At 32.8% G+C, this 13,831-nt stretch overlaps 1 protein-coding gene across 1 annotated transcript in view; it reads right to left on the minus strand.

Annotated features, from left to right (window-relative positions):
• Positions 1-13,831, minus strand: part of Cht6 (Chitinase 6) — a 296,348-nt gene that overhangs the window by 10,984 nt on the left and 271,533 nt on the right. Inside the window, exon 21 of the mRNA XM_072540946.1 lies at positions 4,351-4,549. Within this exon, the coding sequence (XP_072397047.1) occupies positions 4,351-4,549 (199 nt within the window). The remainder of the gene's footprint in view (positions 1-4,350; positions 4,550-13,831) is intronic.

Below are 13,831 nucleotides of genomic sequence, written 5' to 3' on the forward strand. Positions count from 1 at the left end.
ATGAGCGGTGTCAAAAACAAAATGTCAATGAACCATTAAACAGTGTTAGTTAAACATTATATTACTACAGCCAAAAGATTAAAAAACTTTGATGATGTTAAAATGATAACAGTAATCCAGGTGTTGGAATTTAAAATCGCCTAGAAACAATCCCACTATCACAATCTAACTACCAAACAGAACTCAATATTCTAAAACAAATAGCATCCAACAATGGGTATGACCCCAACCTCATTAACAAACTTATTAATAAGAGACAACTCAAACTTTTGAGAGAGGCTGCGTTCCCCAGAGACTTGACCATTAAACCTCATTATGCTTCCTTACCTTACCTTCAAGAACGTCTTTCTGGAGATATCAGATATATCCTAAAAAGATCTGTTGAGAATACCCACATTTCTTTTAAAGTCCTGAACAATCTAGGAGAATGTTTAACCAATTCAAAAGATTGCATCAACTACATGGATCGTAGTGGTGTTTACAAATTACAGTGCTCTGATTGTGATGCTACATATATAGGTAGAACCTGTAGATCACTAACTTCCCGTTCCCAAGAACACACTAAAAAAGAGAACACTTCCACCTTCTCACAACATCTTGCACAACATAAACATACCCTCAACATACCAGAAGACGTCTCTTTGTTACATAATATACCCCAAAAAAATTTTCTAAAATTAGATCTATATGAAGACTTGGAAATAGTCAAGGAAAAGCAAAGAAGTCCCAACTGCGTTAATCGCCATGTATCTTTCAACCGTGACTTTCAACCCTTACACCGACAACTCTTCTCATAACCCACACTTCTCAAATTTACCCCATCTTCTTCATCTGTCCTTCCTCTATAAATGTCAACACCTTAATCCTTCTCAACAATTATTGTTTTTTTAAAAACAACCATTCTCTCTACACTACTGTCACAACACTCCCTCCAAAAGAATTTTTCAGCCCCCTATTGTTAACATCATATCTTTTATACCTCACTATTTCATTATTTTACAATCTTCACGTTTTCACCATATTCCTGTCCATTCTTTTTTCTTTTGCTAGTTCTCTGTCTTTTCATATATCTACCATCCACCCATTAGTTCTAAACTCAGTAAACATTTAAACACAATCCAGCAATTCATCAGAATTCACTTTCTCCCACTTTACCTAAACCTTTATTCAACCATTGCTCCCCCCTCTCTTAGTCAACAACTTAGTACACCATACTCACAAATAAAATTTTAGACTTTTATTTATCGGATTTTAATACAACCAAAATATATTTTGTTCAGGGTGCTAGATGCTTTAAGCATGAAGGACCTCTATCATCTCTAATTTTGTTGATTAACTCATTCATTTCCCTTCAACCCACTCTCCTTTATTCTTTAGTCATTCCATTTACTGTTATTCCTGCCAGGTCTCTGAGGATCTCAGTCTTTCCATAAAATTTTTAAATTTAATCACATAAATTATAACTTTAATTCCTTCAGCCGGAAGATTTTCAATCACTTTTTCTCAAACTATTGGACTCACTTATATTAAAAAAATTTTTACGATACTAGCAGTATTAAACAATTTCATCTACTTAAAAAAAGTCTTACATTAGCTACAAATATATACTAATTATTCTTCCTTGTCCTAGATGTTAGCAACATAAAAGGACATTTCCATATATTTCAGCTAATTCTTCACAAATTACACCTTTTAGACCACACTCCATACGATAAAGAGTAACATAAGCTGCCTAATGCATACGTCATCTTCTTAAACATGACCTTCAACAACACCAGTAATTTACATCTTTTACATCCAATATTAAATAATTATAGGAAAAAAATTTTTAAATTCCAACACCTGGATTACTGTTATCATTTTAACATCATCAAAGTTTTTTAATCTTTTGGCTGTAGTAATATAATGTTTAACTAACACTGTTTAATGGTTCATTGACATTTTGTTTTTGACACCGCTCATGAGTATTTCATCAATCAGTTGCCAACCGTAGTCCGTTTGAAGAGGTTTACTCTCCGGACACTGGAACTCACTTAAGCATGGGTGTATGTTACCTGAAGTAAAATCTAATTAAAATATTAAACATCATATAATATTATAAACATCATGTACAATCTTTGGTAACATTTTTCATTTTAAAGGGTTTTTACCCAAATATTTTGGTGGCTCAGGCATGTTAACCTGTAAGTATAACCATTTTATTGTTTTTAACCTTAGTCAAAATTTTAAACCACGTTTGCTGTAACTAAATGGTTTATACTTATTTTAGGCATTTTAACCTGATGATGGAACAGTTGTTCCGAAAACGTTCGTGCTTGTAATGTTGCCCTTTTAAGGGTTTTTATAAAATAAAATATACCCACATACAAAGACTAACCTCTTTTGTTATACGTGGTATACAGCCAGCTACAGGAATTATTTTCCTTGTGGATTTTATATTCAATTTACAAACAACCAATTCGTAGACAAAACTGAAGATAAAGAAATACCTAATACAAAATAAAAATGTGCTGATTTCTTTCTTAAAGTCATGTTATGTACATTGAATGAGCAATAATGTGTGGGCGGTAATTCTATCTAATCGATAATCGAACTCTCTAGCACTCAAATGACGAAAGGCTTCCGTATAATTCTACACTTACCCCTAGAATAAATTAGTTTGAATCATTTCAACTCTTGACTTCCTGCTTATAGGGTTGATGGGTTTTAAATTATTTTTTTTAGGATTATTTGATTAATATTTACTTTTGTTTTGGGGGTGGTCATGACCCCCATGACCCCCCCTTTTGGATCCGCCACTGGTCAGACATAACACAATGTACCCTTGACGGACAATCTTTAAAGCATCTTTCTATAATGCCACTTTCGAATCATACAGTTTTGCGCCGGATTGGGGATTTCGCAGAATATATAAAACAAGAACCATTTGCATGACTTCAAAATTACAAATTCGTCTTTTCAATGGATAAGTCGACTAATTTTGCTGGACTGGCTATGTGGCTAGTAATCGTGCAATATCAGTATAAACATTTACTCGAACTTTACTTGCTCATATTTATATCTGGGGTCATTAATCACAAGTCGGCGTAGGATAGATGGCCAAAATATGGAAGGACTCTTAAATTTCATGAACTCTAAAAATGAGGTGGATTAACTGCTTAATATTCCCAATACTGACATACGGATGTGAATCTTGGACCCTACAACAAGCGGAAAGAATGGACAAAACTGAAATCTTCTGTTGAAGAAGAATGTTACGAATTCCGTGGATTGACCACAGGACAAAGAATTGAATTCTGAATGAGATGAAAGTCAGAAAACCGCTATCCAGCAAAGTTCATCTCCAACAATTAAAATACTTTGGACATGTTATGAGAGCAGACACAGAAAACATGGAAAGACTTATTATTCAAGGAAAGATAGGAGGCTGAAAATCGCAAGGAAGATCTCCAACAAAATGAATCTATCACATTACAGGAATATGCAAAAGACCGTGCAATAAAAAATGGACAGAGACAAAGATCTTTGGAGATGTACAATACACGACATCACGATGTCCAGTACACTCCTTCTGGAGGGTGAGGATTAAAGAGAGAGATATAAGCCTGACATTTTCAAGTTGATACGGAAGAAAAACAATTGTATGCCTCTTATTAAATAAACTTAGTTGTATCATTTGCTTACTCTCTTGCTACCTCTTTTTGTACGATTATTAATAAACAATACATACATAATTGGTTTTCCTCTTAGCTTAGGGCTTTAGGGTTCAGTTCAAAATTTAGTTTTTTAAAAGAGTTCCGAGACACAAAAGTTTTAGAACTGCTGTTCTAGAGTGATTCTCATTACATGTAGGTGCAGAGGAGCAAGGTCAGCATTTACTCTAAGTCTGCAAAAGGAAAATAATAAATGATATGACGACATCAGGAAAACGACCGGTAAAACTAAACACGGGACAATATATAGCAACCTGGAAAAATTTAAGGAAGTCTGTATCCTAAGATAGACCAATACAAAACCTGAATAAACAAGAAGGGCTAAGAAAAAATTTACTGTTATTGTAAACTAAACTTTTTTAATAAGTTTGTCTTTATATAGCGAGAAGAAAAATAATCTATTTGTTCCAAATCTACCTTGATACTCACGTACGATTTTTTTATTCGGTTGAGAAACCAAGTTGTACAATTTTATAGTTTCAATAATGTGAAATGAGCTAAAAAATTTAAATTACTAGAATTTATAATTTTATTCACATTGCATGATTAATATTTTATATAATACTCTTACGGCCAAGCCTATTACAGCAAGGACCAACCCAGCTATTACCAATACCAAGAAATAATTGTATCTTACCTTGACTTTCTAATATCGCAGCCGTTGTTGTTCTCGTTAGGAATTTTCTGCGTGTTGGTCCAGTCGGTCTCGAGAATCTCGTCGAAGAAGGCGAAGAAATTGCTGCTGTGGTATTAGTTATTGGTGTTTTCGTAGTCGGCGATCTAGTCGTGAAAGGACTTCTTCTGTTAGTTCCTCTTAAAAAGTTTCTAAACGGAATCTATAAAATGGCATCAATAAATAATTTGGTAATTTTAAGTTAAATGTTATAGCATGAAGTGATATGAAAATAAAATTAAGTTTTAGTAAAATGTATGTAGAATGTGGACATGTAGAGTGAGTAATTTTGTAGTATTTTTAAAAGAATAAAAGCGTATTATGTTGTTTGTTTTATTTTCCCAATGTATTTTATGACAGAGAATAGGTTGAAACAAAGCCAATAATGAAATATGTAGTTAGACCAGGCGGTATCTGTTCTAAAAAATCGTATATTATTCTATTTTTTGCTTTAATGGCTTCGAAATATCAGTAGAAATGATAATTTCATTATGAGGACACTTCAAAAGGTAGGCTAAAAATTTAATCAACAATTTGTGAAACAAATTAGAAAAATTCAATTTTTTTTTGCTTTTCTTTGCTATATCTCGGCAGCTATGCATTTTAGAAAAAAATTGTGAAGACAAAAAAGTTTTGCAATTAAATTTCCTACAAGATAAAATTTAAAATGAAAAAAATAATTATTATTATTGCAAAATTAGCAAAAACTATTAAAAAGGTCAAAAATCAATGTTTTTTTTTTAAATCTTTTTCAGGTATTTAAAAGCCACATAGAACCTCCAAGATTTACATAGAAAATCTTTTTAGTGTAAAAAACACTACAGAAAAAATTTGAGCACAATTAATCAAGCAGTTTTCGCAAAATAATTTTGCAATCTAAATTTTTGAAAAAAGTTTAATTAATTTACGAAATTATGCAGAGCCAACAAAAAAGTTTTAGATTGATTTTACAATTGATTTTTTTCATATAAAAGATCTTTCAGGCTTTTGAATAAAATTCGAATTATTGAAATTTGTTGAATAGAAGAGCCTAGTAAATTTTTTAAACAACTACACTTTTTAAGCCAATAAAGAAATAGAATAATTTCCACTAAAAGGTTCAGCGTTGCTTTTGAATTTAATTTAATTTTTAAATGAAAAACTTTGATTTTTGACCTTTTTTAATGATTTTTGCTAATTTTGCAACAATAATAATTATTTTTTAAATTTGAAATCAATTGTGTCTTACAGGAAATTGTCTTTACAATTTTTTTTAATGCATAGCTTCTTAGATATAACTGCGAAAAGCAGAAAACATTGAATTTTTGAAATTTTTTGCTTCACTGTATGTATGAAATTAATTGTCGATCTCCCCGATCTGAACCCGTTCTGATTTTCTCAGAATATTGGTTCAGCGTATGATTTAAGTCTCATGTCAAGTATGTTTGTTAGAATTTTGTAAGTGGTATTTAATAGGGGTTTTTTTAAGCCCTTCCCTCTATTCGGAATGCCGAATATAGGCCTCTCCTAATTCTCGCCATTTATCTCTGTTGTTTGTAAGACGTTTCCACATTGGTCCTGCAGTTCTTTTAATATCGCCGCTCCAGCTTATTTGCGGTCTTCCTCGTGGTCTTTTGGCTTCATATGGCCGCCAATTCCCGATTTCTTTATTCCATCGGCCATCCTTAAGACGTTCGTTATGTCCAGGCCATTTCCATTTCAATTTAGCTGCCCGTTCGACAGCATCTTTTACTTTTGTTCTATTGCGAATGACTTCATTGGTTTTATGGTATTTGAGTCAGATATCCAGCATCTGTCGTTCCATAGCTCTCTAAGTTTTTCTGATCTTCTCCATGTTTATTTTGGCGAATGTCCAGGTTTGAGCTCCATATGTAAGTACAGGTAGGATACAGGAAATAAACACTTTGGTTCGAAGTCTTTGAGGTATATTTATATTTTTAAGTACGTATGAGAGTCTTCCTAATGCTGCCCATCCCATTTTTACCTGTCTGCTTATTTCGGTAGTCTGATTTTCTTTGCTTACCTTGACATTTGACCCAGACATGTATATTCATCTACGTGTTCTATCTCTGCCCCTTTGATGTTTATCATAGGTTTGTCATCTTTGTCCGACATTAGTTTAGTTTTGCTGAAATTCATTTTCAGTCCTTTTTTTGTGATTCTGTGTGTAGCTCCTTAATCATCGTATTCAGTGCATTCCACGTGTCGGCTATTAATACTACATCATCTGCGTATCTAAGATGGTTCAAGTATCTTCCGTTAATAGAGATACCCTTATTTTCCCAGTCTATTCACTTGAAGATATCTTCTAGGGCTATTTAATAGGGTTATTGCTCTGTAATTCTCGCACTTCTCCCGATCTCCTTTTTTATGGATAGGTTTTATAACCTCTGTTCCAATCATCTGATAGTGTGTTTTGTGTCCATATTTTGCTGCTATTTCATCTTCTTCTGCTGCTTTTCCGTTTCTGAGGTTTTTAACTTCTTTTTGTATATCTTCTTCTGTGGGAATTTTTGTTTCATCGTTATCTTGTTCAATTGGTCTTACTTCTTCATCGCAGTGTGTTTCCTCCGTAGTGAATAGCATTTATTCGTAATATTCTTCTCATATTCTGCTGATCTGTTTATCTTCAAATACGGTTTCTCCTTTTTGGTTTTTAGTCCTCTTGTTTTAATGTGGGGCGTATTTTTTTTTGCTCTGAATTTTTTGTAAAAATGTTTTATGATTTTTTCTGTCTTTTTCAATATGTTCTAGCTTTACATTTAACCAGTCATTTTCTTCTTTTTATATGTTATGTTGGCTTTGTTTCTTTGTGTTTGTTTTTTGCCCATTACTTCATTTGTTGTTTAATGTATTTTGCTTTATAATTCTTGCCATCTTTCGTTTATATTTGTGATTTGACTCATGACGTCGGATTTATATTGTCCTTCATCTGTTCATTTGTTCATCAACGCGGTCATTTTTATTTATTATTTTTTTATTTATTTATTTTATTATTACCCGAAAGTTATTCGTGTTCGCGTTTGCCCCTCTGTAAGATCTCGTCACGAATGGATGCAAGAAACAACCTAAGGGAGGTTTGCATACAATGATGGATGGAATAGCTGTTGATGATGATGAAAATCTCGTGTCCAGTGTTTTTTGTACCAACTATTTGGTTGCTAGGACGTGGTCGATTTGATTTTCACTGCAAGATGGATGTCTCCAGGTTGCCTTACGCAGCAAATTGACAGATTGTGTAACGATTGTCATTTTTTCGTGTAGAGTTCCTTTCCAGTTCGGACTAGGTTATTCAAGTATCCTTCTTTCCTCAGTTGTACGTTTACATCTCCCAGTATTAATAGCATGTCTTTTTTTGGTACTTCGTCGTTTGCTTTATTTAGGTTTTCATAGAATTCATATTTTTCTGTTGGATCAGATGTTTCGGTTGAAGTATATATATTTATTATTGTTATATAGTGGTTTTCCATTTTTAGTATCAGTGTGGCGATCCTCCAGTCTATCGGATTGAATTTTGTTATGCTGTTTGTGAGTTTTTTGTTTATGTAAAACCCTACTCCATTCTTGCCTTGTTTGCCATCTCCACTGGACATAAATACAGATTCTTCTTTTATGATTTCTCCTGTTTTATCGTACTTCTTGTATCGCAGCGATGCCTGTTGCGTATTTTTTAACTCTCTTGCTACTTATTCCATCTTTTCAGCCCTTTATAACGTCTTAATATTCCATGTTGCTATTTTTAGTATACTTTTTTTGCCTCCTTTGTGCTTTTTTTTGTTCCCTGATCTTTGGACGTTATATTATCTTTTATTGTTTTTTCCTTGCTGTCCTTATCAAATTTAATCTTTTGAGTTTGAGTTCTATTTTTTTGTTCGTCGCTGTTTTTGTCTTCCTCTGTTTTCACAATGTTAAGATCTTTCTGACTTCATTTCCATACTGTCTCATCTACTATCAGTTTTCAGTCGACATATATTTGTTGATCTTTAGTTTCTTTCAATCTATATTTTTTTCGAGGATTTTTAATTTTTCTTCACAGTTTTCCATCTCTGTAATGCCCTTTTGTGAACATATTTTCCTTATTTCCTTAATTCTGCCTTCCACTTTCAGTTTATATTGGAAGAATTTGGCCACCCCATCTTTTAGTATCTTTTTATCTTCCGAATCTAGATCAAAGCCAGTTATTACCAGATTGTTCTTAATTCTTTCCTTCTCTAATTTCGCTACTATGTTGCTTAAGTGCATATTTCTTCTCTTTTCCTTTTCCATTTTATCTATCCTCTTCTCCATTTCGTCCATTTCCTGCTTCTGTTCCTTATTTTCCATTTTTATATCTTCGTTTTCTTCTCTTAGTTCTTTAAGCTCCTGTCTATACTGCTTCTGTTAATTTTTTGTTTTTTGGATATCGGTAGTCAGTTTTGTTACATTCTCAGTCAGTTTTTCTATCATTTTTAGTGCTAGATCCGTTTTTTCCCTTTATATTTTTTCCATTTTCACTCTTCCTCTTTTTTTGGCTTTTATCCGTGTTATTTTTGTTATCGTTACTATCCATTGTTATTTTCCGTGCGTTCTAGTTCCTGTAGTTCCTGTAGCCCAGCGAAAGCGTCAAAAGACCACCGTCGGAAGTCCCATGTTTCTTTCAAATAGCCGAAAATATTGTTCTAAAGCTATTTTCTTGTGGCATCTTAAAGAAATTACTATTTTAATTGGGAATAACCCACAATTTAAGTTTAAAACAAGTTTATTTTTAACGTTTCAATTTCCACTTCGGAAATCGTCCTCGAAATACAAAACATTAATTTATTAATGAAAAAATTTATAGAAAAAACATTGATTTTTGACTATTTTTTAATAATATTTACTAATTTTACATTAATAATAACTATTTCTTTAATTTGAAATAAATTTTATCTTGTAGTAAATTTAATTGCAAAACGTTTTTGTCTTTAAATTTTTTTTCTAAAATACATAGCTGCCTAGATATACCAACAAAAAAAAAAAACATATAGTTTTCCTATATTTTTGACAAATTGTGAAAAAAAAAATATCCCACCTTTTGAAGTGTCCGCATAGGAAAAATATCATTTCTAATAATATTCACTGCCTGGTCTAAGTTGCAATTAATATCTCATCGAATAAATACAATATTTGTATATAATATTGAATAATATTGTATATACATATATAAAAAATGATATAAATATGTAAATAAGTATTTTGTTTTTCTAATGAGACATTATTCACATAAAATATTTGATAGATAAATAGATTTCAAACAGTTTTAGTGATAGAAATGTATGCGTATGGTATATGTTATTTTTCGTTATTTAATAACTATCTAACCGGTCGTAACGCCTTAAAATTAACTAAAGCGTCAAAATTCAATAAGCTTCTCTTTCGAGTCTGTTAAGTACACCAACTACTTCAATTGGACTTTGTGTTGCAAAAACACTCGCATGTGATTTGTCAATTGGAGCGCCCCTATATGCCGCCACAAATTGGATGATGTTAGACATGCGTATAGTTCATTCGTAGCAGTTATTAAGGGAATATAGATTAAATAAGGATCAGTCAAAAATGTTTTTGGTTGTTACGAATATCTTTTAAAATTCTGTCCCGTCCCTATATTGAACTTTTGTGGGCCGATGTACATTCAACCCAAAAGATTAATTTGCATACCTGTAAAATCTTCGCCATTGCGGTATTTTTGGCGATGTTGCAATCTGGTATTTCTTTGATTTGTGTGTTAAATGGTAATTTCAAGGCAAAATGTGCAGTTTGTCCGCCTTCTAATAAAGTTGCAGATATTCTAGATGAAGCCAACGCTAGCGCTACTGCGATATGATCCTTGCCAATAAAAATAAAATTAGTAATGTTTTTTTCTGATCATCTCGAAGCATTAATGATGTAAAGTCCATCAGATCCAATGTTCACACCTTCTATCAAATTATTGAACATAATCCTTTTTTGTTGATTCAAGTTTAGAAAATTTGTACGAATTATTTCGGCAAATGCTTCGTGTTAAAATATTGTTGTCTTTGTAACGTTTGTTCTCTTTCATAAAGTCACAAAGGAAATAAATACCATTTATTTACTGTCAAATGTTAATAGTGCGACATAAATTTCCATTGCAAGATATATTAACCTACATAAAAAACTATGTCTTGATAATTTGGTATGAGGGGTTTTTGGATATGCTCAACTATCTTAATAATTTCTTATTTATCAAGTCCCGTTTTTATTTTTTGCATTGACTTTTTAGATTCTATTCTCTTGTTTCTGATAAGTTGATTATCCATTGCTTTCTGGAGTTTTTACTAGTCTCGCTGTCTCTTATTCTTGATAGTACCTATGTTTAGGTCATATTTTTGTTTTTTACTTTCTTAATATGTTGTTTGATATTTATTTTACGTTTTAACTCATACCATTGTTCATTTATGTGACTGTGCATAAATTATGGGGTTGGCAATTTTTTTGTTCATATGTTCGAATTTTTTTTACTTTTTGCTTTTCTATTTCTTCTATGTTCATTTAACCAGTATTTACATCTAAATTGTTAATTTTTTGCGATGCCAGTGATGCCATCACTTAAATATTGAAATATCACCCTGTAAATTTTGTAATGTATATGTTATAAGAAATAGAAGATGCAACAACAGAACTCATAATAGCTACACAGAAAGTAGCGTGGGCAACAACCCCGACTATTAACTACACTAAACCCTGAAAAAATTTTGACCCCACCGTTAAACGAAAATTACTAGAGAAAGTAGGCAGATACAAAAAAAATTGCTGATATCGAGATGCACAAGCGATAAAGCAAAACTAAACAAAACTACAGAAGGTCTAAAAAAGTTGCTAAATAATATCAAAAACAAAGGTATCCAGGATATCCTAGGTTCTCTTGCAGCCTCTGAAGATACAGACTACTTACTTTGGAAGGCAACAAAAAAGTTAAAACAGCCACAACAATATTCTCCTCCAATAAGAGACATGCTGGGTAAATGGGCCAGACATAACAAAGAAAAATCCGCAGCCTTTGCTGAACACCTAGTAAAAGTTTTTAAACCAAACGAGGCAGATCCCAACGACAATTATAGCGAGATTCATAACTTCTTAGAAGCCCCACTTCAACTGGATTTATCGATTAAAAACTTCACGCTTACCGAATTGAGAAATACAATTATGAAAAATATAAACCCAAAAAATGCCCCAGGATTTGTTCTGACAACAGGCAAGTTATTGCAAGAATGTACAATAAAAGGCTACAAATATCTGTAGCGCATTTTCAACGCCATCGTCAGAACAGGCTACTTTCTGAGTCAATGGAAAACTTCACAGATTATCTTGACACTGGAAAAACTAGAAGACCAAAAAAAAGTATTCGAAAGAAATTCGTTTAGAAAAAACTAAACTTATTTCGGACCACCAATTCGACTGAAAGTTAAAGCATGGGATAATTGAACAGGTCCATAGACTATTAAAAAAATCTCCTACCCGCTGGAAAGTAAATCCTACCTCTCAGCATCCTTCCTAGATGCTGTTAGTCAAGTTTTCGATAAGGTTTTCATGCATACCTACTTTATAAGATAAAGAAACAATTATCCACCAAATTTATACTTTTAAAATCCTACTTATCAAATAGACACTTCTAGATAAAGCAGCACTAAAGGTAAGAGTGAATGATGCTGAAAGGTGAAGCTAGAAAAGTGGGTCACACTGTGTGAGTTGGATTGCGTGAGTCAGACTGTGGGGAAGGAGGAAATGCCCATCTGGAAATAATGCCGAACTAGGAGCGATGAGTGTCTTCTACGCGCTACCTGGAACGAGACAGGGAACCTCCTTGCTGATGAAAAGAGTGTGGATGTGTATGAATGGAGAATGAATGAATAAAGGTAGTGATTCGGAAGTGATGCCGGCCTTACAGCGGCCATTCCGCTTCCGGATCGCTGGATGACAGAGGAGGGTCTAGTTTAGCAGGTAGGCGTTCGGCGTAGACTCGGTGACGAGAGGGCATTTTAAAGTATCTCGGGAACTATCGCCGGGAGTACGAAGAACGAATCCTGCACTAAAGTTAGTCAGGCGGCGCCCTGGACTGAGATGTCTTTTGAAGATTTCAGACCCCCCCTCTATAAAGACGGAAAAAAAAAAGATAAAGCAGCACGGTGAATACACTCAGCTCTACCCTATCATAGCAGGTGTACCTGGACTAGAAGTGTAGCAGGACCTATTTTATTCCTAATGTTCACTGCAGACCTTCCATCCAGTATCAACACATAATTTACTACTTTTGTGGATGACACCGCAATACTGGCCATGCACTCTAGTTCCATAAAAGCATCAGAAAATTCAGAAAAAAAACCTAAATAAAATAGAAACTTGGCTAAAAAATGGCGAATTAGAGTAAATGAGACCAAGTCAACACACGTAACCTTCACAATGAAACGAGGTGAATGCCCACCAGTCACACTTAATGTCAAGCAAGTAAATAAGGAAAATGAGACAAAATACTTAGGCATCCATCAAGACAGACGACTAACCTGGAAAAATCAAATCTTTACCAACAGAAAACAACTTTGCATTCAATTTAGACATTATGCTAGTTGATTAGTCGAAACTCTAAATTAACATTGGATAACAAACTCGGCGATCCTCACGCCCATACTCATATTAAATTAGTAACATTTTTAGTTGCTAAATAAAGAAAAGGGACTCTCCACTGGAAGAAGCTTATTATTATTTATTTTTGGATATATTGTAATTTTAATTGGAGTTAATAAAAGAAAACCCTGTATATTTTCTCTTAGCATAAAAAAATTCAAATTGAAAATTTAATCGTCTTATCCGAGAAATTTTTTCACAAATAGTCTGTTATTAAGAATATATCAGACTTTTGCCAATCTGTATAACTTTCGTAATGCACAATTTCGAAATAAAATTATAATTATTGGCAAACTAATAATAAAACCTATATGTTGAAAACTAATAATAAAATAAAATTCTCATGTTCCTTTATTTCCAGCTACTCGCAAATTTTGTCAAGGATATTTACCGTCATACACCAACATTATTTATTGTGACATTATAATAGTATAATAATTTTCATTAATTACTGTGATTTCAGCTTGATAAGGTAAAGTTCAACAGGCATAATTATACAGTTACCTCGGCCGCTATATTTGCGAGGAAAAATATTACTCTCATTAAATTAGATATAAATAATTTTTGCTATAGAGTCAAGAGGGGCAATTATGAGACATTATTTAAATATTTTGATTCTTGATTAATTATTTAAAAGCGAAACACGTGTTTATATGCAGAAATATATACTGAAGCTTCTTATATGGTCCATTTGCCAATAAAGTATCAACTTTTTTTTTAAATAGGACATTTATATGCTCATTTTTCACCCCTCATGAGGTGAAATTATGAGACAACCTCTGGAAAA

This window comes from Diabrotica undecimpunctata, chromosome 8 (assembly GCF_040954645.1).
Source record: "Diabrotica undecimpunctata isolate CICGRU chromosome 8, icDiaUnde3, whole genome shotgun sequence".
In the NCBI taxonomy this organism is placed as follows: Eukaryota; Metazoa; Arthropoda; class Insecta; order Coleoptera; family Chrysomelidae; genus Diabrotica; species Diabrotica undecimpunctata.